This window comes from Aythya ferina (assembly GCF_964211825.1).
Source record: "Aythya ferina genome assembly, chromosome: 1".
Classification (NCBI taxonomy): Eukaryota; Metazoa; Chordata; class Aves; order Anseriformes; family Anatidae; genus Aythya; species Aythya ferina.
This window is the reverse complement of record NC_140296.1, coordinates 108,978,563-109,003,670: the sequence shown is the minus strand read 5'-3', so window position 1 is coordinate 109,003,670 and position 25,108 is coordinate 108,978,563. Positions and strand designations below refer to the sequence as shown.

General features: G+C 36.0%; 1 protein-coding gene across 4 annotated transcripts in view; it reads right to left on the bottom strand.

The window, feature by feature from the left end:
• CADM2 (cell adhesion molecule 2) overlaps nt 1–25,108 on the bottom strand; it is a 679,737-nt gene that overhangs the window by 199,849 nt on the left and 454,780 nt on the right. For all 4 annotated transcript variants that reach the window (XM_084528767.1, XM_084528769.1, XM_084528768.1 and 1 more), the window contains one exon: nt 1,305–1,454. In XM_084528767.1, the coding sequence (XP_084384893.1) occupies nt 1,305–1,454 (150 nt within the window). The remainder of the gene's footprint in view (nt 1–1,304; nt 1,455–25,108) is intronic.

Sequence of the window (25,108 nt, the reverse complement as noted above, 5' to 3'; positions counted from 1 at the left end):
TTTAGTTTTGCAGACATTATTTACCAAACACTAATGATTACAGACAAAATAAAGGTGTCCATATATGGAAAGGTTATAGGACTAGACTTATGGCACAAAAGTTTGCACCTTATAAGCCACTCATCTTGAAGTCTACATTCAAAAGGTACTTGTGATTTCAAAGAAATTGCAAATCAAATTATTATGCGCTACAGGAAATTAGATAAAAGAGAAAGGAACCACTTCAACTCTATAAAGAGATTCTATTCAGCTATTATACTAATAGCAAAAAAAACACATATTTTGATTGCAGCTTCTGCAGGTTTAACAAGACACATTTTAGACTCTACTTTCATTCAAGTGCATAGATCCACAAAGTATTATAAGTCCTGCAAGGTGTTGTAAAGTGTTGCAATCATTCAGCAAAGTGGTCAGCACTTCTTTAATTTTAAGCAGAAGAGAAACTGCACTTTTTAAAATATGTCCCAGAATATGTATCATCTTTCAGAATAAATTCAAGCAGTAGAATTAAATTTAAAATGTTGTTAAACTTTTTTATTACTGAAATCAACACCAAAACTTTGCATTTTTGAAGCCAAATGATGATTTGATTCCTTGTAATTTCAGTTTTAATTCCTTTTGGTATCTAATGCTGCCTTTAGGTTAACATTCTATTATATAAAACATGCTTCTTCATTTCAGATGAGGATGAAAATCTTGAAAATATATGGTACTGCAGTGATAATCCCTTCTTTTTTATAGTATGGGCACTGCCCTGTATTTTTTTTTTTCTAAATTAACCAGGATTTTAAAAAAATGTGCATTATATATTTGGAAAAATCAGGGCACTAAAAACAAAAATTAATTTTGATTATTTGTTACAGTAAAAATTTCTACCACAGCAACTGTGTACTGCACTAACGATCAAACAGGTTCCAGTACAGCTGAAGTGAGTGATTTCATATATACACGTACACAAACAGGCAAAGTAATAAAATCAAGGTACAGGGTTTATGGACTATGTCTTCCCATGTCATCCATAAACGCTCTTCCAAGATATTTTGCAACAATGTTTTCTAAATCAGCTTGCACTAAGAATTTCATATATAATTATTTTCCCTTAATAATAACTTGCAATTTTACACAAAAGGAAGCACTTTAGTGAAACACACCCACCCATGAAAAAACAGATTATTTAACTTTATATCGTAATTATGGCTTATATTCCTAGCAAATAGTTATACATCAAAATATTAAATGGAAATCGTTTCAAACAATTATTTCTTGGAAAGAATGCTGTAGAACCGTGAGTTCAGTAAATTTACCTTTCTTGTCATCAAAGTACAGCGTCTGTTGAGCTGGATTTGACCACTGGAGGGAGGTGTTATCATTTTGATCGACCCTGCAGGTCAAATTTGCTGTTCCCCCTTCAACAACCGTGACATTCTGTGTAAGTGGAAACTGCCCTTGGCTACCTGAGGAGGGATGGGATGGGAGAGAAGGAGAAGGGAAGAGAGAGAGAGAAGACAAAAAAAAAAAAAAAAAAAAAAAAAAAGATTAAATAAAGAACCGAATTTATTGCAGCAACTTTCCACATGTGACAGTCAGAATTCAACATGAACTATTTCAATCAAATATAGTACAATAAAGATTAGCAATCTCTTCTCTGTAGCAGAGAAACAGACAAATTAAGAAATAATGATATTACTTGTATTTATTTTTTTTTTCTGTGCATAATACAAATTAGCTTCAAAGGAATACTCTGCAATCTTTGTTTTCTCAGACATACATAGAAACCCAGATGTCCATGATATGGCTCACACAGTACAGACATATACAGATGTCTCAGTACAGACAATATATTTCAAAGGTTCTAGAAAGCATCACTGAAAAATCTACATACACTTTTTAAACATGGGGGACAGGGCAGCCTGGACTCCATGTTTTGTTTTATGCTTTTTGAAGAACAGTCAGGATGACATTTTTTCTGTCAAGTTTGGAATATCACTGTAGAACAAACGTAGTGTGATTCTAATACAAGATACATCCTCTGCTGAGGGAATATAACCTGATTGCATATGAAAATAGAAGAGATGGCATAGTAGCTCTCTTTCACATCTGTGAGTCTATCCCAGAGCATTATGAATCACATTAAGTGCTTGCTGAAAAGTCACTGGGAAGATTTCCAAATACCTCTACACAACACAGGAACACTATCATTCAGGTTCTTGAATCACAAGCGTTTTCAATGGCATATTTAGACTGAAGTGTTGCTTTGTGTATTGTGAAAATAGCACACCTTGTCTAACAGTAGAACACATTCCAACAAGAATATCACAAGGGAGCAGAGTGAAAACATGGGATTTTTTTTTTTCTTTTTTAACATGGGTGGGGAAAGAAAAGGTCCTCAACAATAAGCAAGAAACATCATTATCTGGAAATATACTTAATTTATTCAAGGATACAACGCAAAACACAACACAATGGACTAAATGTGATTCTTTCTTCTCCTTTTATACAGGTCCTATTAACACAAGAAGTGCTCAAGGTTAGGTAGAGCTGCTAGCATAAGAAATATTATGCCAAGATTGACACTCAAGTGGGATGCGTCAGGATTAAAAAATCTCTCTACAGTCCTACAGGAGCAAACAGACATAAGTACTTTGAGGAAACTATCTTTTCAATAACCACTAATAACACCAAAAGGAAATCACAAATCTGGCATAAAACCCTAACAGAAACATCCTGTTTCACTGGCTCTCACCAGAGTTGTTCCCAGCTATGTGGGAGCAGAGGCATGGCCTTCTGTGCAGAAGGTACAACATAAAAAAGTTAAAAGATAAAGGCTATTATCTGGTATACAGGTTTTCAGATTACCAGAGTAAGGAATAACTAAATAAGGGATTAATAACTAAACTTCTATTTGACCTGTTGTTATTGCCAAAAAAATTAATTCTAGCCAGGTTTCGATAGTTATACATTTCCCTATGTAAAATAATTTTGATGGACTTAGGCCTGGTACATGAGTATCTACATCACAGAAACAATTGGCTTTTAGGTAATCTGATACTCTTCATAAACACCCTATTTAAAACAAAACAAAACAAAACCACTATTCTACTGCCTAAGCATTTATAATCTGAACAAAACCTAAAATTCTCAGCAGTGCTAAGGAAAGGTCATCTCAATAGAGAAACAGAAGATTCTTTGGTAATTTCAAAGAAAAACACTTCCATGTCTTAGTTAAAATATATATATTTATATTTTATATATATATAATATGTATATATCATATATATATATGATAATAACAAAAAAAGATTTCCTTCAAAATGCCAAATCTGAATAACTGGTACTGGAAAATAAAATCTAGATTGTATCTTTTTTTTTTTTTTGTATAAATATCAACTTCCTGTAGATAACTAAAGATAGATAGCTATCTACAGATAGCTATTTAGATATCTAAATCTACTATGTACTAATGTTTACTATAGGATGGTATTTACTATCAACTAGATAACAAATATAGTAAATAAAAACTATGGAATACTAAAAATACTGTGGTGAATTTAAATGCTGCAAATAATAAATGCCAAAATACTTGTGACATCCTCTGTATCTGACACTTCATTAATCAAACCCTGCTTCTTGAAAACCACACATTGAGAAATGCTTGAGGAGTAAAAAAATCATAAACAAGGCTGGAAAAAAAATAAAACAGAAAAGATTTGTCATTTTCTTCCATTTCTCCTCTTTCAACTCCAATATGTCAAGGAACCTCAAGATATTGCATAAATTGCTTATTGCTTAAATTAGAATTTTAAAAATCCAGAAAAAATGCACACAGCCTGTTATTACTTCCACTAAATTACAGGCATTTTACCAAAGAAATAACCTTCTAAAGTATGTGCTGTGGATAAGAGGCTATGGGGGCTAAGACATTTTTTGCATATAAGAAGCATTAGAGTAAGCCTAGTGCCAGAGAATAGAGCAGTGAAAACTGTGATTTACATTAAACTATCTTCCATTCCTATTCTCCAATTAAAAACAAACAAACAAACAAAAAAAAACTATTGTAATGATTTATGGCCTTATTAACATGATTTAGGAAATCTTCCCAGGATTACCCTACATTCCCTTTTTGATATTATAATTCTTATTATGAAGGTCTCAATGCATATGCAATCTCCCACTTGCTAATTAGGGTAATGGTGCAGACTTGTTGATCAGAACAGTGGTTAGTAGATAAACTATGCTGATCAACCTCTTAAATGGAAACTGTGGGTACCTAGGTCTGAAAGAGGTCAGGAAAACTTTCTTCTTACTTCTTAATATTGAGTGCTGATGTTTTGGAAGTGAGAATTAATCTAGCATATAGAAGTCATGCCAAAGCATTTCTCCTATCCCTTATCAACACAAAAGCTACATGGATCTGGAGAAGATGCACATGGCTTCATAGGAAGCCTGCAGTGGAGAAAAAGATGCAGAGAAAATGAGCCATGAGATTTAGAAATTAGCCCAAATGGAAGAAACGAAGTCTGTATGGAACAGGGAAAATAGAAAAGGCAAGAGCAGAAGAACAGATACTGCACACCTCTTATTAAGACCAAAATTATTAGTAAGTGATGGGGAAAAGTAAGACAAAAAAACTTTTATGAGATGACTTTTTTGCTTGTATCATCACTTCACTTGGGTTATTGAAGTAGGACCTTTGGGGCTGGAGAAAAAGCATATAAAAGCCTATAAGCAGGTACATAAACATTCTAGAAAGCATCAGCATTGGGCCATTTAACACAACATTAAAAGTGTCAGAGAAGTGCTTTTATGCCACTGAGGCTCTGGTCCTGGGGGGACTGTTAATAGTTTGTGGGAGAGGCCTTATTTCTGTTAAATAGGTAAGTAGCACATGGCCACGAAGCACACAAGAGAAGCTGCCAGTCTGTGCAAGGTACTCAGTGTGATGAAAAAAATGAAACAAAAAGCACAGCCCTCTGCCATCAGTGAAGCAGACAAAGTATTCTCAGCCAGCTCTAGGCATCACCATTCGGCTGCAGGGGCAGCAGGCTTCCACAGCAACACACCAACCCATGGCTGGAGGCCACAAATTAGAATCAGAACATCATACCCCAAGGAACTTGCTTTGGAAATCACCATCTTGCATAGGATAACTTGTTACCACTGCAAAAAAAAGCACTCAGAACTCCCAGCATTGAGTATGCTGGTTCTGACCCACATGAACCATCCCATTAAATCAAGAATGCTTGGTGATGAGCATTCAAGAATAAGGCAGGCCTTGCCAGATTGAAGGTAGCGTATTCAGATTCAACAGGACTGATGTGTTAAAAGAAACATGGCTTTCATCATCATTTCAAGACCTTGAAATTACCGCTATGGTTCTCCAGTATGGATGCTTCTTAATTTCATTATTAAACTTTCTTAACTTCTCCCCTAAGTCTGAGAGCAGAGGTTGAACAAGTCCTTTAGAAAAAACATTCCACCTTTAAGAAGTCTAGCACCGGAAATCTCAGGGGCACTGTTGGTAACATATTTCAGTAAGTAACAGTCATTACAGTTTAAATGAGAAAACAGTATTTTTCCCCTAGTCTGAATTTGTCTCGCTGCAGCACCTAGCATCCGCGGGCTCTTGTTACATCTTCTTCCCTGCTCTGAAGAGCCCTCTATTATCAAATTTCTCTTTCTTTCATCGGTACTTAGAGACTGTGATCATATCATCCATTAACCTATTCTTTGATAAGCTAAATAAATTGAGTTCCTAAGTCTTGCTGTAGAAATCACATTTTTCTAATCCTTTAATTAGTCTGTGGCTCTTCTCTGTGCCCTCTTCATTTTTTCATCTTTTTTTCTGAAGTGTGGATCTGAGACCTGGAGACCCCAGTGTGGCATTCACAGAAGCAACAAATACAAAGATGACACCACTTCTGTACCAGCACTTTATGGACTTGTTTGTGTACCTACATGAGTCCCCTTGGCCCCGGTGTCAGCCCAGGGCCCATGTTTGACTGCCTTTCTCCCTCAACGCCTTTTTTTTTTTTTTTTTTCCTCAGACACTGCTGCCTATTCTGTTTCTACCACCTCCTTCCATAGTTCTTAGATGTACATCCTTGTGCTTCACCACACTGAAACGTGCATCTCTGAGCCCAGTGACCTGTGCTCTTCATTATTTCATATATCCACAGCTGTGGCATTGGCAAACTTTGCTGGAAACAATTTTGTTTCTCAGGGTGTTTCCAAAAAACAGACCTGAAAAATTTCTATGTAGTACAGTACCAGCTGCTTTTCCCTGTGAGGCAAATGCACAGAATTGTGACCGTTCAATGGAGAGTTCCTACTTATTGTTACATTTTCATCATGTATACATATATATGATGAAAATGTATAAAAATATATATTTTTTTCCAAACAGTTCTAGTCTACTTCATGCTTACCATGTTGGTTTTGAATGAGTTTTGGTTAGTAATCAACATGTCATGCTATTTCAAGTCAAACGTCTTATGGCAGTCAAAACATTTTAAAGATTATTATGATTAAAGATTATTATGATTAAAGATTATTATAAATAATCTTTATAAATCTTATAAAATCTTATAAAATCTTATAAAAAATAAAGATTAAAGATTATTATCCTTTTTCCAGACATAACTGTAATTTAGGAAATCATGTAAGTATTAAATTTGTCTAATATTGATAAATATATTCAAAAGCATATTGAAAATAATTCATTTTTTATTGAAGCTGTGTTTTAAGATAGAACATGATAGTTTCTGTTAAGGTGGAAAATATAGCTGCAAACTACTGTTCATGTTTCTTTTAATGCTGGTGATGGCAGTGAGACAAATCCCATGAAACTAACTGAAATCTGAGATTTCAAAAGCTGATTTACATTCCTAAACCTACCATTGACATGACCTCAAGCAACCCATCTTAACTATGCTTTGCCACCCAATCTACATAAAAACAAATATTGACGCTTATTCAACTTGCAAAAAAGTTTTCAATTAAAAAAGGAACAGAAGTGTTTTTTATTTTTGTTTGTTTGTTGTTTTTTTTTTTTAATATGTGTATTTCCACTTTGTCATGTGATTTCATCTCATGCTGTTGCTAATATGGGAAAGACAAATCTACTTACAAACAGTTTTGTTTTGTTTTTAAGAAATTAACTTAACAATGCTTCCATTTATATGCACAGATGAAAATTTGTAGTACTTTGTTCCATATATTGTTGAAATCTCACATAACTTCTATTTTGCGCTTACATGCTGCTAAATAAAACTTCTATAATCATCTTTATTCTATGAATGATTTGAGATCATTTCAACTCCCCCCATCAAAACGTAACTCCTCTCTGTGGGGAGAAGCCCCTGTGAAATACGAAAGACAATGTTAAAAACAAATATCTTTATTTCTGGATTAATCAATTAATTAAAAATATTTGATGCGCAAATTCTGGACAGGGCCAAGAAGTAAAATTAAAAAAAAAAAAAAAAAAAAAAGATAGAGTGGATTCCCAAGAATATTAAGACAAATTCCAAATATCAGGTATGAATCCAAATCTTTTGAACTTCTAGATTGGACTCACTAATATCACAAATATAAATTCTTGCTTTATGTTTACTTTACCTGGTTGAAAAACAAAAGAGATGATAGCAGTAAGAAAACCATATTCATATTAATAGCAAAAAATACTGAACTAAAATATTCTGTACTCCAGCAAAACCCCTGCATGTTCATACACACTAAAAGAAAGGAATGAAGAACACAGCATATGACTTAATAATAATTAATTACACGGTAAATTTCAACCTCCAGTGGAAAACCTCTAAGCACTTCCCACACTACTCATCAGTGCATTAAACACTTCCCAGATACATCGACTTTCAGTCTGCATTGTGCTAGCTGAACAAACCACGATTTTTCACTTGCCTCTTGCTAGATGGCCCCTCCATTCCCAAAACAACCCAGCAGCTCTTCTCTTCCTTGAACACACAGTTGGGATTCTCTGCTCCACCCCAGGAATCAGCACCACATTATGTAATGGCAACAGTCATTCCTTACTTCAGGTTAAAGGTATGGAAAATATGTTGGTACTTGGAACTTGTAGTAGAGGCAAGTACTGAGACTTTGCAAGATGCACACTAAAAAGAACTTGTAATCATATGGGATTACATGATGATACGGGCACACCAGGCTGGCAAAGGCCGGGGGTCTCTTGCAAGTAGGCATCCATGGGTACTCCAGGGTTTTGCTGTTTGCCAGGTTTTAGCAGATGTAGAAAAAAGCATGAAGCTGATCAGTGCCAGGAATACGAGAGTTATCCCTGCTTAGCTGAAGAAATGGAAGGTGGGAATTGGGTGTAAACTGGGGTAAGATAAGATGGAGCAGGGTAGGCTTCAGTGAACACCATCTTTCATGTAAATTTTATTTTGGGCCAATCAGAAATCCCTCTTCAAATGCTCCATACCGCATATAAACATCTAGAAAATACAGAACATGTAAATTATACATACTTTCCTGAACACAGCTTTTCAGATAAGTTCAGTGCATTTTAGTTTTTGCTTTATCATTAACTAAGTTGACTGAAGTAATGGAATTACTACAAAAGAGACACCTAGATATCGCTGTCACCATGCTGTATTCCAGTCTCTCTTCTCATAATTGGAAGCTTTGTTAGCAAAATTACTGTGCCTAGATAGAGCTGTAGTTAAGTATATTCTACCGCAGGTTGCTTTTGCAGTGCTGTGTGGAGGACCAATATTGCTTTCTAGTACAACTGACAGGTTCGTATCTCATTAGCCACAAGCTGTTTCCAGTCAAGAAAGGTTTTTTTTTGTTGTTTTTTTTTTTTTTTTTTTTTTTTTCTTTTCTATCCCAAAATCATGGCTGAACTGCTTTTACAGATTTTAAAACTGATTTTATCTCAGTATGTGACAAGACCATGGGTGGCAGAATAATTACCATTATTTGGTCCAGTTTGGAAACATTTGTCTTATGAGTTCATCTCATGCTTATTTGTTTATTTTTTTTCTTTGTACTTTTTGCAATTAAAATGAAAGCTCTTTAATGAGTTCAACACTTCAGTTTGATAGTTAGGTTATATACTCTAATCAATTTACAAGGCTAATTACAAATGCGATTTGGTGGCTATAAACACTGAGAAAACAGATTTCTGTCTTTAATTCTGTTTCTGCAGAGGTCTGTTTTTGTAAGAAACAATTATGTTATAAATCATGAGTTTCACAGTATCAGTAGAGCATGCTTTGCCTACTCCTTTTGCTATTTGTCAGAAGGTCCTAAAAAGAAATGTATGTGGAAAGAGAGGAGGGAGAGGACAAGAGGTGACAGCAGTGAGTTAGCAACCTTCTGGCCCACTGACTTCAGCTCCTCCTGCGAACCTAGCTGCCCATCGGCTCAGTCAGGCAAATCAAGTTTGTCATCACTTGTGAGGGGAAAAATAAAGCTTGTAGTTCTCTTCATTTTCAGCCAGGCAGACTATAGCAGAGATTAAGTAAGGAAAACATTCATCTTTGTCTTTGACTAGGTCAAATGGCTTTTCCTAATTTATTGTCTTAAGTAGTGCTAATTTAGTCCCACGTCTGGATTACTTGTTTATTTTAGAGTTGATCTCCAGAAAGAGTGTCCTGTAAATTGTTTGCTCACTGAAAAATGGTGTTTAAAAAAAGAAACCAAACAAGGAGGAGGAAAAAAGTGTGTGCTCTGGTAACTATGACATGCTCCAGTAACAAAACCACTTGCAGAGAAAATTAGAGTTAATGAGAACACTGCAGAAACTTACTATGCAATGAGAGGTTTAGGGAAGAGAAAAGAAACAATTCAGAAAAAAAAAAAAAAAAAAAAAAAAAGAAAAAAAAAAAAAGTTACCCCCAAACTGTGCATTCGAGGTTGTTCAGCTTTCTCAGATGTTTAAGCAATTACTAAAATATTCCAGAGGACAAGAGCACACTGGGATAGCCACTGATTTCAGACTGTAGAAGTTATGTTACACAGCAATAAACAAGGAGGAAGCCTTTGTTACTTCTTGCACTCCCGATGTTTCAGGTATGTTTCTACAACAGCAGCTAACTCAAGATATAATTGATTCAGTTTCCATTACAGTAAAACAGATTGCAGATATAAATGTGAGAAAATTACATATTTAAGTACAATTATTCCATAAAGATAAACAGGAAAAAGTAAGAGAGAGAGACAGTGATACAGAAAGCATATATACAGACAGTGCTGTTTCCTAGGAACCTTGCATAAACATCTAGTATTTTTAACTCTCCTCAGATTATTGCCATGACACTCTTTGCTTATAGAGAAGAATAACTAGTGTTTTTTTGTTTTTGAAAAAGGAAAAAGGCATTTCCCTCCACCACTCTAAATTACTGATGGAAGTTACAAACGCCAAAATAATTGAAGTGAACTTCATCTTCCCATGACTGTGACAGCACACTACTGAAACTTCTGCTTCTTATAAGTGCAAATGTGGCTTAAAGCTTCGTGTTGTTTTCTGCTTTGAAGAGCTATGCACAACTCTTTGTGCCTCTGCAAACTGTAAAGCCCTTCTTCACTAAAAGTAGGTAGGTACCCAGTTCTAACAGAAAGAATAAGGAACTAAGTACTTCATTTCTTTGAGGATCTGGGCCATGGTGTCTTCACATTTCAGTTCTGAATGTGTAAAATGAGAATAATGGTACTTTCTTACTTCACATCAATGTTCCATGAAGAAAATGTACAAACAAAAATTATGCAGAACCCAGATAATAGGGTGATGGAAGGAACACAGGTAGCTACGATGGTGACAAATATACCTACACATTCAACCCTACCAAAGATACAAATTCAGAACATACCGTGTACTTTCCTCTCCCCAAGGCCAGGAATTTCATCATATTGACTAGTAATTCTCACAGTTAACACACCAAAACAGTACAGAAGTCTGTCTAGGACCTTTGTTGGTATCAAGCATTATTGACTTCACATCCATTATTCACACGATCACTCAGACTTGGTACCCAAATACCTTCTGTTACGATTATAACTCATCTGTTCAACCTTCTCCTCTGAGTAACAAATTAAATGAAGTTCTGGACACACCATTTTAAAAGAAAATTAATGAGCTGTAAAGATGTGACCTGTCATAGTTGTAAGGACTGACCAACAACCACTCTGTACATGGTTCTTGGGGTGCCTTCCTCTCACACAAGCAGTCAGATAGCACAGCCAAGGACTTGGCCTTTGCATGAACACATTCCACTGCCTACAGACAGGTTCAGCACACAGGTGCGACTTTTACTGACAGAACTGGAGCCAGGGCTCAGTGTTTTTCAGAAACAGCAGAATATTTAAGGGGCTTTATGGACAAAGTGAAATCCATATTTAGCAATGTAAAGAATGCCAGCATAAGCAAAGTAAGATCATAAGCTAATTATGCCATTTCTGCAATGACTAGTGGAACTAACATGTATTAGAAATTTAACTTAACATATATTTTCAATAGGAATATATATGAAATTCAAGCAATATTAGCCCAACTCAAAAAAGCTGCTTCTGCAGAGAATGGAGGAAAGCTTCTACCTCATTCAGTTTAGGCTTCCCTCCCTCACCCTCCAAAAGAAAATAAAAATCAAAAAATCCTGCAGGTAAAAAAGTGGCCAAGCAGTCTGTACAACTCATCTTTGCTATGTTGTACTTTCATATTTCAGTTTCATATTTTCAGCCTCAAGAGTGGTTAATACAACCAGTTCTCAGGAGTGCTAGCTCAGTACCGTGATTTGGGGTCCTCTACTACACTGCAACATACCATCTGGAGACAGCACTCTGCCTAAATGCTGCTTTCTGTCTTCTAATTAATTGATTTCCAGTAATACATAACTAAAAGGATAAATCTCTTTGCTTTGGATACTCTTGCATTGTGGAAAGTCTCCGCAGAAGAAAAGCCAGGCAAAGGGAGTAAGTGGCAATTTAAAGCAAAAAGGTCCGACTTGGGTAACGTGGCTATTTTTTTTATTACACAAGGTGGTAAAGGCAACACAAAGGTAAAGGTGGTAAAATAAAAGATTCTTATTTTGAAATGCCCTTGTCACAATGTTGCTCAAAGAACGAGCTCTGAGGGGAGGGGAAGGAAGGAAGCAATCAATCCAATTTTATAGTGACTGGTTACATTTTATCTGGCCAGCAATGGCACATATGCAGTGATACAATTAATAGGTTTGCATAAACTGGGAATACTTATTTATGTGTTTTTATGAAATAGAATGTTCAGGTAACATCAGTCTTTTGGGTATTACCTTACCAGAATGATAGAGCACTTTATTCTGCACTGTGCCAGTGACTTGATTGATAGCCAGGTGGCAGAACTGTTGTGAACAGCCTCCATTTTTGGCACACAGGAGCCTCAAACCACTGTAAAGAACCTCACACTGCCTACACATACTGGAGGCAGCTGACAGTGGTCAGCTCACTGGAAAGCTGGAATGGCTACTCAGGTTCAGAGTAAAGTCTCCCAGTGGGATATTTTTTGGGAAAAAAAAAAAAAAAAAGAGAGAGAGTAAAAAAAAAAAAAAACACTATATGTGGGAGGAAAACAATCTGAATAGTTTACCCAAAAGACTACAGAAGAAAGAGAACTTAACATTGCTGATTTTTCTAAGGTGACTGTAACAGAACCAGGGCTGCCCACATCCAGCATCCCATCAGTGAGCAGGCAATTCTGAAGAGTGTAAACCAAAAAAGTTTTCTGACACCAACATTATTCTGATAAGCAATAGGACAATAGGAAAACTATCTGAGCCTAAACATCATGGAAAGATATATACTAATAATATAAAAAAAAAAAAAAAAAAAAAAAAAAAAAGTGAAACATGCAGCTACACGTACTAACTGACTTTACATTGGAAGTTCTTTAGATATCATATCAAACAACAGCTATGCAAATGTTTTGTAAATATAAAATACTGTAAATTAAAACATTCTGCCAATGTGCCAATGTAATCCAATGTGTTAATGAATGATCCATTAGAGAGTAGAACTTACAAAACTTCTTATAAACTTATAAACTTCAGAACTTACAAAAGTTCTAAGACTGGCTGCAATGAAATGCAGTGTAAAGCATAGCGTTTTCACACATTTTCCATCCAGTCTCCATGTGATAACCCATTTCAAGCCACAGATGTTTGTCACTTTCTTTGAATGACTCAGTAGTTGACCCTCTTGAAGCCTAATGTACTTCCACAATTGCAAAAAAAAGGAAAACATAAATCAAAATGAATACAGCTGTGCTGATGTACCCCAGCCTGGCACAGTACAGTTCCAGTTTTGGGAAATAGTCACAAGGCCTGAACAAGCATTTGGTGTGAGGTATTTCCTTCTTAGTTCTTCAAAATTCCCTGAAATTGCAGATAAGCATCCAAAGGCTTATATGGTTATCAGAACATAATTTAAAACCTATCTATTCTTTAAAAGGCATGATTATCACTTTAAAAAATAAAAATAAAAAATAAAAAAAAAAAAAAAAAAGAAAAAGAAACAAGGAATTACTTAAGATGAGAGAAATGTGGGTCTATAAATATATTTTCGTAGTCTAACAACAAACCTTTCCATATCTAGAAAGGAAATACTTGAAAAAAAGTGTCCTGAAGCAATGTACAAAGTTTATGGCAATACACCGACCATCCCTTTTTCAAGCATGTGGAATCCAGAAGCAGTTTCACAGGTAAGGGGGTGAGAAAGAATCTAATTACCAAGCATGGTTCTACATAAATTATAAATGGGTTATCTGATTTTTCTCAAGGAAGGAATTACCAGAAAGAGGAAAACGACACAACTTTTGAGCATGTCCAAAAAAAAATTATTATAGTCTCAAAAAAAACCCTTTCTCTATCCAGAATGCCATTTGAAAGGCTGATAATCAAGACCAGCAGCTGTCTAACTCTCCCCTTGCAACAAAAGTAGGCAAACAGTTAAGAAATGAGAAAACTACAGCCATAGCCAGATATGCTAACAAGAACGAGACAAAATCACTCACTTAATCCTAGATTGAGATCATCAACCCAGAACAGCATTCTGATAAACAGCTATTTGGATGCTCCAGGATTAGTGTGAAGATTCAACCTATTTAGGATACTGCAGGTAGTGGAGATTCCCCATCACCACCCTTACCTCCACCCCTTTATTTTGTGTATTTTTATAGGAAGGGAACTTTCTGTACAAAGCTTCAATATGAAGCACTTGTTGAATAACAGCCAATGCACTGAAGTAGCAAATGAATCGTTGGCATAGGCTTGTTAAATCAGATCTACAGGTTTTCTGTTTAATCCTATATGTTTCATCTTTTCTGTGAATTGAGAATTTATGTAAGTTATTACGTGTTAATAGCTGCCGCTACCTGGTCAAACTGTTGACTGGACATTTACGACAGTTGTCAGATTATAGAGGCTGAACTCACATTATTTAAGCTTCCTTACACCTTGGAGTGCCTAACATCATCACAGATGAGCATCTGTCCACAAGCAGCGTGTATTAACCTTTCATTCAAGTCAGATATTCAGCTGATCTGCTTGCAGAACCCATGCTGACCTCACAGATACTTCAGTAGCCTAATCATAGCTTCTCCCACAGCTCTACCCTGTTAAAATCTTGGCTTGAAATACTCTGGGGATACATTAAAGCTTCTAACCTTAATACTGGGTGAAGATATTTTTGTTGGATAAAGTAATGTTTAAGGAAAGCTGAAATTACTAGGAATTCAGAAATAATTTAGGACATTGCTTTGGCTAAAGGAAAAGTAGAGATAGATTAACACATCAGAAATAACAAATTGTGCCAAAGTGTAAAAAGCATTTTTCTTCAGAAAAGTGAAAACACTTTACTTTTAAATTTTCTAAATTAAACATTCAAGTGAAAGAGAATTACACAACAATAACAAAACAAACAAATCCAAGCAACCAAAACAAAATGACACAAAACAACAACAAACAAATAAATACCAAAAACAAACAAACAAAAAAACCCAACACTGAAATCAGGAGATCTGATTAAACTTTTTCCTCATTTTGCCATGACCCCTTTAATCATTTCCTTGTTCCCATCTATGAAATATTTCAAATCTACTTGAAAAAAAAAAGGTCATCAAGTATTGAGGCACCAAAACAGAAAAAGAAGTATTCTTGCATCACCCCAGTAATAGTTTTCCTTCTCTTTCCATGTTTAAAATAGACCCTGGAGTTTGAAGTCCAACATTCAAGTAGTCCATCCAGCAAGGACATTTTTGTCCAGCTGCCCATCTACTTTCTGTAGCTGTTTCAGATCAGTCTTTCCACCTGAGCAGAACATAGTCAAGGTTTAAAACCCCACTACTTTCAGCTTTGTCTTACCACCTCCTGAAATTTCATCCAGGAGATGCTGAAAGACAGCAGAAGATGCAGGTATACAAGTCAGCTTTAAATAGCACTGTACTTTGAATGTGCTTGTAACCTCAAAGAGGATTCAGGAATCCCTGAATACAAAGATACAGATTCCCCAAAATGTAACAGGACTGAATTGCTCAGCCTTATTATGTGTCCCTGAAAAAGCTCACTTAACACTTCATACCCTCTGTGTTGAAACAGCAGCTGGAATTTTTCACCATATAAAACATCCAAGAAAAGTGCAAATGAAGAGTTCTAGGTTTGCCTTACTACATGTCCACACAGTAATTTTTATTCTTGTTAAAATATAGAAGCAACACATATCAGAGGTGTTAGCAGATATATACACAAAGAAACAGGAGGGGGGAACAAAGAAGAACATTGATAGAGACATCAATAAAAACAACTTTTTTCCCTGTGAACTTACCTCCTTTTTACTTTAGACTGTACATTTGAATTACAATTGAACAGTGTATTTAAAACAAACTTACTGTTTTTTTTTGTTTGTTTGTTTGTTTGTTTTATCTGAACAAAAGTACTGATCGTTGCATTAGTACATCAAATAAATCCTTGCTACCCTGACTTCAATTTTCCCTGATCCATTCAGTTTGCTTCAGATTACACATAATCCTCAAATACAAATAGAGAAAAAGCAAAAGTAGAAAAATCAGAGCTTGATCAGAGATGCTAAATACAATGTTATACTTACCTGTTGTCATCACCAGAACTCTGGTAATAGCACATCTCAGTAAAATATTCTAGTACAGGTTTTGACACCAACTTAGACACTTAAGTTGTGTCAACGTAACACAATGTGGATAAATAAAACTTTAAAAGAGAATTCCTTTAATAACACGCATATTTTCTATAAAATGTATTGGGGTGGTGTCCTGGTTTCAGTTAGAACAGAATTAATTTTCTTCCTAGTAGCTGTTTAACTTTAAGCAGAACCTGAAGCGCATTCAGGAGGCAGAACAACAGGACTATGCTGGTCTGAGTATCCCAAGGATATTCAATATCTTGGAGAGCTATTGTAATAAACTCGGAGGATAAGAGGGTGGTGAAGGAGGAAGGGAGAGTGATCAAGGAGGATACAGGGGTGGTGAAGGAGAAAGGGAGAGTGATCAAGTAAGAAAAATTATCTTCCCCTTTCCCCTCCACAGATTGACTCCCTAATGAAAAAAGGCAACAGATATAATTGCTAATAGTTTCCAAAATACAGTTTCCAAAGTATAGAATCGAAGATGTTACTGAGTACAAATACCAGGTTAGAGTTAGCCAGCCGGGTTAAACCACGACAGGTGGGGAATAAAAGGCAGTACTATCTTAAAAGCAAGGAAGTATGTGGTTTTGATCTGAACAGGCGCTCCCTTAATGACTTTTTGTTGATCAATACATACAAGCATCTCAGCCAACCTGGAACATTCCCTGCAAAAGCAGCTCTGCTTCGCACAGAACAAAAGCCTGAATGATTAATACAAGGTTTTCCTCTTGCAATTCCCTGTACGTTCAGGGAGTTTTCATTACTAGTGATTTCACCCATCACATCAATATTTACCTTCTTACCTGTTTGACTCTCTTTGTAGCAGAGACTAGATGACTGAAATACAGCTCTGCTAAAGCCAACGAAACAATAGTTTAAAAACTTGGTACTTTGTTTACTTTCCTCTTTCAGTTCATAAAATAATATAGCACCAAATATTCCATCTTGAGAGTTCCTGTTGTATACAGTTCTAGTAATCCTTTTGAGGTTGGCACCAAACTGTGAACTACAAAATTACCTAGGACTACATTTGCGGGTGCTGGAAACCAGGCTAGGTCACTTGAATTAAGGAGATGAAAGGCAATTTACACCTAGTGTATACGGACATATATATTCCTTTGTCCTCCACGCTTGTTGCTTCAACACTTGCTCTTTTCTATGTTCTATAGTAGCCACAGTGAGTGGCTGATTCCCTTCCAACACCACTATTTGTGTTTCAGAAAGATGGAAAAGGCTTCTTGTAGTGCAAGCTGTTGAGTGAAGGGAATCTTTTCTCAAGTGACTGAGGCTTTCTTTTGTCAAATTTCATCTGGGAACCCAGGGGACTTGCTTCTAGTAGAAGATACTGGAAGGTCAGGATTGCATCCTGCTACTCTTTCCTGTACCTGGTCCCTAACAAGCCTTGTATGCTGATCATTTGTAGATGTGACTCTAATTCTGCACAATTTAGATATCATTTTATACAAAACTACACAAGACTTTGGTGTACTTTGATATAAATCACTTACTCTACTGAATTTCTTATTTCGTCCCTATGGTCTATGAAATATCTATTGATATGGCAGCACTGATCTGCAGCAATTCTCCCCACTGACTTTAGCCAGCAAGCTGCTCATGAATCTAGCAGATGTTTCAGTTGTCTAGGCCAATGGAAACCTTATGGACCCTTTTTTCTTCATCTCCTCCCAGGAGCAAATGTTAGTACAGCAGATATCTGGATGTGTGCCATGTAACAACAGAGAAAGGAAAAAGCTGCTGTGACTTCGCTAAGCATGGTGCTGTATACTGATGGTAATTTTTTTTTTCCTGGTATTCTCTAAGAGGGTAATTTACAGATGCCACTCCTTATATATAGCCAAATGCTAAATCTGATTTGTTTATTTATTTATAAGATACACCTTGACTTCCCCTGTTCTGTTATTGAGTCTCAGATTATTAAACGGATTTAAGAAAAATATGTTCTTGTGTTATGCATTTCTTTCTGCCAATACAAATTTAGAAGTGCCACATAGCACTGCAAGCTGCATTCAGCATTGTGCCCCTTATAGAATGTAAAGGCTATCTCAAGGAAATTGTTAAGGGGATTTAAGTATAGAAAGACTGTCACTTTTTTAATTTAAAATAGATTAATTACAAGGATATGTCTGAATTCTCTAGCTGCCTTCAAAAATAGCTACATGGAAAATCTTTTATTTGCTATTATCACTTGACCTTGCTTTCACAGTAGATGGAAGGCAGCCTCTTATTCAAAGTCTCTAAAGTTTTTATTCCAGAATCTGTTTCTTTTTCATCGTGACCTTTGGATCCCTTTTATTTGTGAGAACTTAACATAGGGTCTCTGATTTCCAGTGTTCTTTGAATAAAAAGCTTTAACCTGGGTATCATGTTTGTCTGAAGTTCTCGTCCTTAGTGTTCTTAAAGGTAATGAGTTGGTTTAACAAAAGGAATCAGCAGGGAAAACAAACAAACAAACAAAAAAAATGTATTTTTAGATACAGGCATTTGTTAACACTGTGCACAAGCCGTTAAATTCTGACTCCTCAAAAAGCACAAAAAGGGACAGGACTGGAGTACTTGCATGAAACCAATGGCAGAATAATGAACTCAGAACTGACTTCTGAATCTCTAGAACAGTTAAATATTACTGTTAGTTTCAATGCCACCTGGAAATAAATCACAGTTGTTTTTTGTTTTTTGTTTTTTTTTTTTAGTTTATCAAAATGGTCTGTGTTATATCACTAGGCCACTAAAAGGAAAACTTTATTTATCAACAATTGTCAACCATATTTCTCAGGAAATAATCCCAGTTAAAAAAATAAAATGCTTTAATATGCACCTTTACTTACTAATGCAAATTTCCTGTCTTCCATAAATGCTTTGGTAAGTCTTGTTTCACAAACAAGTCCTTAAACTTTAAATTTCATTCCAGATCCATAAGCTGATTTTTCTGCTTTTTTAATGCAGTTCTTTTGCCAGCTCCATAAACACAGAGATATTTTGACTGTTAAGTTCTACTTAAAAATATATTAATTTTTATTAAAAAACCTGCAAACCCAACGAGCTAAAATAGCAGTCTTATTGCTTTAATATAGAAAAGTTTTAGTGAATTTTATAACACAGGAAACACAAGGAGTCTCTGCAATAATTTTTTTTTTTTTTTTTTAAATCCACTGAAATGCAAAAAATCAGCAAGTATATTGATACGTACATTAAAGTAATTTTCTAGATCACTGAATCCCTGTCAGTAATGGCTGACTAGATTTCCTACTTGCCTGTAAGAATCTTTCAGTTGAAGTCTTTTATTTTATAATTTACTGAATCATTCTAAAGGTTATTTGGTACCTAATAAAATGTTGACTTGACTTCCAGAGATTCTTCCGGAAAAGAGTGTGCAACACTCATTCTGCACATTGCTGAGAAAACGTTCGCTTGCGTCTAATTTGCAGGATAGCCAGCAGTTCTGGTAGTGGTCACATCTGCATTACCTTACTTAGTGCATTTTACATAGTATATTTATATAAAAATGACTTTTTCAGAGTTAAATCAAAGCATTTTTTCTCATGACCAAAAGCGCATATTTGAAGGCCAGCAAGGAAAACACTGTTGGAGGGACTATATCAGGATAAAAGTGCAGTGTAGACAGAGGTTTCCTTGCTGAATGACAAGCACCTCTGAACTAAACTTCGATCTAGCTAGCGTGGGTGTTAGTAGCTAAGATACCATGTCCACACAGACAATTATAACCTGAATCAGTGCCATATACACCTACGTCTATATGAAAATGAAACCCAAGTTCGCTACATGATACTGCAATGAGTCAGCAAGAAGAAAAATGATTCAGCAAGTAAGGTTAAGCAGTCTCCTCTTTGAGGGTGCAAGCAGCAGCAATATTCATGAAAGGAGCATATGGGGCAACCACAGGTATGCCATTCCCTTAATCACCCTAAAGGATGAAACATTTGAAAAAACAACAAAAATGCTGCTATGTAAAAGGAGATTTTTTCTATTGCATATATTATTGTAGAGCTGTCAATTTAGCAGCCTGGCAATTTGTGAGCTGCCATGCAACATTTAAGTGACTCTTCTTGCAGTTGGTTCTTCTGAGCATTTATTAATTACATTAGTATTGAGCGTTTATGGGTTTTAACTGAAAGAGGAAAAGGAAAACAAGCATGAATTGAAATGCCTTAAACTACGCTAAAATTTCATTTTTGAAAATTACTCATGTACAGGCTTGCCCATGCTCTGTAAAAAAAAAAATAAATAAAATAATAAAAATCTTCCATTTGCTGTAAGAGTTTATTACATGGAAAAGGAGGGTACTTGATATAATTCAAGAAAGTGACTTACCAGCTTCAATATAGAGATTTTTTTCTTTTAATCTCAGCAGTTACCACAACTAGCCTAAACAGACACATGCTCAAATGAGAGAAATATAAATGTCAAAGACCACATTTGCACAGCAGGGAAGGGCAGGAGAGGGGAGGAGGAGACACAGACAAACATCTGTTGCACAGATTGAGACAACTCAACTCTTTCTGGACAGCAGAGAATTTTTCAGAGGTGAAGAAATGACAAAGCAATACTCTGTGTGTGTTTCAAGGTGGCAGAACATAAGTTAAATACAAGTTTTTGATCTTCTGATATTTGAAGTTAGTTTTTTAAAACATATACAACAAACTCTTGGCCTTACGACTTCACAATTAGTGTAAGCATTTCATCACGTTTAAATCGCATTGTGTTCCATATCTGAATAATTTCAATTCTTTCTAGTTAGTCTTTGGCTTCGGTGATTTTTGTTTTTACCTTACAACAGCAGAAAATGTAACATGAGTATTTCTAGATCTTGTTGCCTGCTTATATCCCAGTCTTCTAACTTTTTGCACAAAGAGCCTCCTTCTTGGCATTCAACCGTTTAGCACCTAGAATCCCTGCCTGAAAAACGCATTGATGAGGTGAAGCTAAGAGGAGAACTATTTTTCCTTGAAGAGTTTCGTTGTTTTGGGTATCAGGACTACTGTATTCTCATGACCACACATTTGTTTGTACACACTGCCAAAGCATATAAGCAAGCGCATGGAACTCTACATGTTTTATTAAGATTGCCACTTCACGTTTTACACCTGCACATATCTATGTGTTTGCTGCACAGACAGAACCCTTTGACTGCAGCCATTATGGAGTAGCTAGTTTTGATGTGAAGTAGTTATGCTTGGCACGTAAAGACTTGGAAATTCTTTCATTTGGGACAGGAGGCAGATGACAGAGTGGGGATTTTCTGTGATGAAGTCCTACCAATTTGAAAAGAGTGCACAAAGTTCTATTTCCCTGAGCACAGCACACATGAAACAACAGAAAAGGTGACTTTGCCCATGGTTCAAATCTTTTCTCTGTCACTTCTCTGCCTCAAAGTATCTGTCACACTTAGATATTTTTTTTCTTTTCTCCAGTCTGTACTCCAGTTCTTTCAGTCCAGAAAGACACCGGGCAGCAGTAGCTAACTGCTGCAGTACCAAGTCCTACAAAATCTCTTTTTTTTTTTTTTTTTTTGGTCCATTTCTGACTAAGAGCAAGCACAACCATCTCCACACTGTACTCTGATTTACAGTATAACCTTCGGTTTTAATTATCTTCCTGATCTTCTTCCAGAAAACCACAAACACAAAATCATTTCAACTAAATGTCATGAGTAAACTAAATTCCATTGCCACTGTGCATCTTCCATGTCTTTCCTCTGGGACAGGCAGCTGTGGGGTAGAGACAATGTCCTTTTAGACACTGTTATATTGCTTTTTCTAAACTATCTTACGTTCAATAGTTACATATCTCCATTTCAAGAAGATACAGCAAAATCCATAACGATATCTTTCTAAACCCTTAGGGAAAAACTAGCTTTTCTATAGGCTTGTGCTTTTTGATATTATAAGGGCTGTTTTATTCACTTTTGGATATTGTTCCTTCTGCTCAACTAGCAATCAGAAGAACAGTAAGAATGATAGTAACACAGAAATCTTTAGCATTACACACTGTATAGTAAGCCTCAGTGAATTCTCCTGAGCACCACAGAATTACAGTTTATTACAAGCACATATAAATCTTTCCTATTGAATTTGCTGGACTTTCCATTCTTCAGTTCTCTCAGAACATCTACTGCTGAAAATAGATTTATCAACATAATTTACCAACATAATGCCAATACAAGTCAGACAAAAGACAGAAGAAATCTAGCTCACTAAAATAAACCACTGCTAAAATAAATAAATTAATTAAAAAATAGAATAAAAGAGGATTAAATCCTCTCATTTAATTTGATCCATAATTAAATCATATCTAAATTAGATATTCTTCCACTTGTAATTTATAAGTTCTGATATCAAAAAGCAGTTGCCCTAAAGCCTTTTACCGAATACGCCTCTGATATGTGACAGACTTAGATCATCACGCTATGAGTCCACCTTACTATTTCATTAGCAGCACTCTCTAGAAGATCTCTGCTTCTTTTCTTTAGATGCTCATTTCCCCTGTCAAGTTCTGGTTACTGTGCCCTGTGTAATGCTTCAACAGTTAGGCCGGCCTGACCTTGAACTGAATCTATGAATTGATCCAATTTAAACGGTCCTAAGATGGCTGGCAACCATTCAGCAGAATCAGTAGGTGAACTGAGGTGGTGGACAAAGACAAGACGTAAGGACCGGTAATAACTTTTCTTACATCAACTTGTAGCACAGAAAACTGACACTAAATCACATTGCTGTGATTTCCTGTGTGCAAGAGAAACTTATACGCAGATAACACAGAGTAAATATGCACTGAAGAGTGGTGCGATATGATTGTAGAAGATGACTGAAAACTCAACCTGAGAGTTCTCTTACTTACCATTACACTACACTTATAGAAAAAAAAATAAAATAAAAAAAAATAATTCAATAACAATCCACTAAGGAAGTTTATATCTTTAAAAGACCAATGATAATTGGTTGATTTTCACTAAAATGAAATTCTGCCTTGTATTTTGAGCAGAATAAAACAAGGCAACTGTTATGATGTCCAAACAAGCCACTGTTACAGTGTCTGTTCCGCTGAAATAATCTGACTTTATTTACACTGCTTCTTAGCAATTATTTTGAAAGATTAAATTTGTTGTAGGTAGTGCATCTCATTCCCCTTGCATGGAAACTTTCCTTTCTGGGACTATATTCAGGTCCTCAGATCATGTCCTCTGTAACAGTTTTTAATGGCCTTATTTCATGGCAACAGGGAAAAATAAGTAAAAGTGAGAACAGACCATGCTTATGATTTTAGCAACAACCAGTTATATACAGCTGCTGGAGACCTCCACTGGCCAATAAAGACAACTTGTTTTTATTTGCCTAATCTTTAAAGTAGGCAGAACAGCTCCATCCAAATATTACATCAATAAATGTTTAAAACAAATTAACCTACTCTAAAGAAGCACAAAAGTAATAACAATAAAATCAGTTGTGATTGTGATGTGGGATTTGCATAAATATTTCCAATTTTTCATGTTACGCCATATGGAAAAAAATCATCCAGAGATTCCAAGAGCTGAAGCTTCAATGAAAAATAACACCAAATAACAAGAGACTTGTCACAGGATAACAAGAGATAGTCACTTCGCTTACTTCTTCATATAGAGATGAAAATGTGAAGGAAAATTGTTTCACCACTGCTGCATTCTGACTCATTTGTTCCAAAAGCCACATCAAATCCCTTAAGCTGCTGCTATGACAGCAGCAGAAGCACAAAAGCTCTGTTCTGGTCTATGTTTGAGAACTGATGCAGTGATACAGAAAACTCATTCCATGTTGACTGCAACAACTACTGCTGTTACAGTCACAGTTGCTCCAGGCCTCATATACAGAAGGACAACATCCCAGCTAAGAATGAAAAAGAATCAACAAAACCAGCAGCCCCCTTCTGCCCCAGCGCAGTACCACATTTGTTTGCATACGGCAAGCTCTGTTCCAGAAGTCTGGAGCAAGCCGTAGGGCAGAGGCAGCACTTGGGGAAAGCCCTGCATGCACGCGCTGTGCTGCTGCTCTGCTCACACACAGCAAACGCGGGGCTCCTGCACAGCGTCCAGCACATTGCCAAAGTCTGTGCACGCCTCCTGTGCAGGGAGAGAAGGTCTGCCTGGGGCTATCCTAGAGAGAAATGGGGTTTGCAGCTGCCTCCTGGCTGTAAACCAGGATGCGTGGCCTGGCCTTAAAGAAAGGTTGAGCTGCTGAGCTGCACTGTATTAAGTGAAACTTAGCGGGGAGACCTGGGGGGACATCTTTCCTGCTGCACTGAATGTAAAAGGAAAATTTGAACAGTATGAATAAATGTTGATATACTTCCTATTGCAAAAGATGGATTTAATCAAATTTTTGCTCCCACATTACAGAAATCATAGATATCTAATGAGAGAGATGACAACATCTCAAGAGCTATGGTAAAAACAGTTATATTGAGAAAACCCTTCACCTCTCCTCACTGCTCCAGGCAATGTTTACTAGCTCCACTAGCCAAGAAAGTTATCCAGGGGAGTAAATTTGTTGTTGTTGCTATTCTCCCTTATATGCTTACAGATGATGCAACAGTACTAAAAGTATTAAAAAACAAAACAAAACAAAAAAAAAACTGGGATAAAAAATTAAAGTTATTTTTTTCTGGCTCTTATACGGCTGCCCAGTGTGGTTGTGCTACTCTTAATGAAAAAGGAAAGCCACGTCTGTCCTCCAAGCAAGCACAGAAAAAGCTTTGATGGAACATCCACAGATAAATGACCACAGAAGACAGGTCATAGATGACAAAAGAGTTCTACCTCCTTCTCCATCTTCTATTTATGGTATATGTACCATATTACTTAAATTACTATTTAACGTACCATATTACTTTAATTACTATTAAAAAACATCCAGGGGAATTTTATATAGAA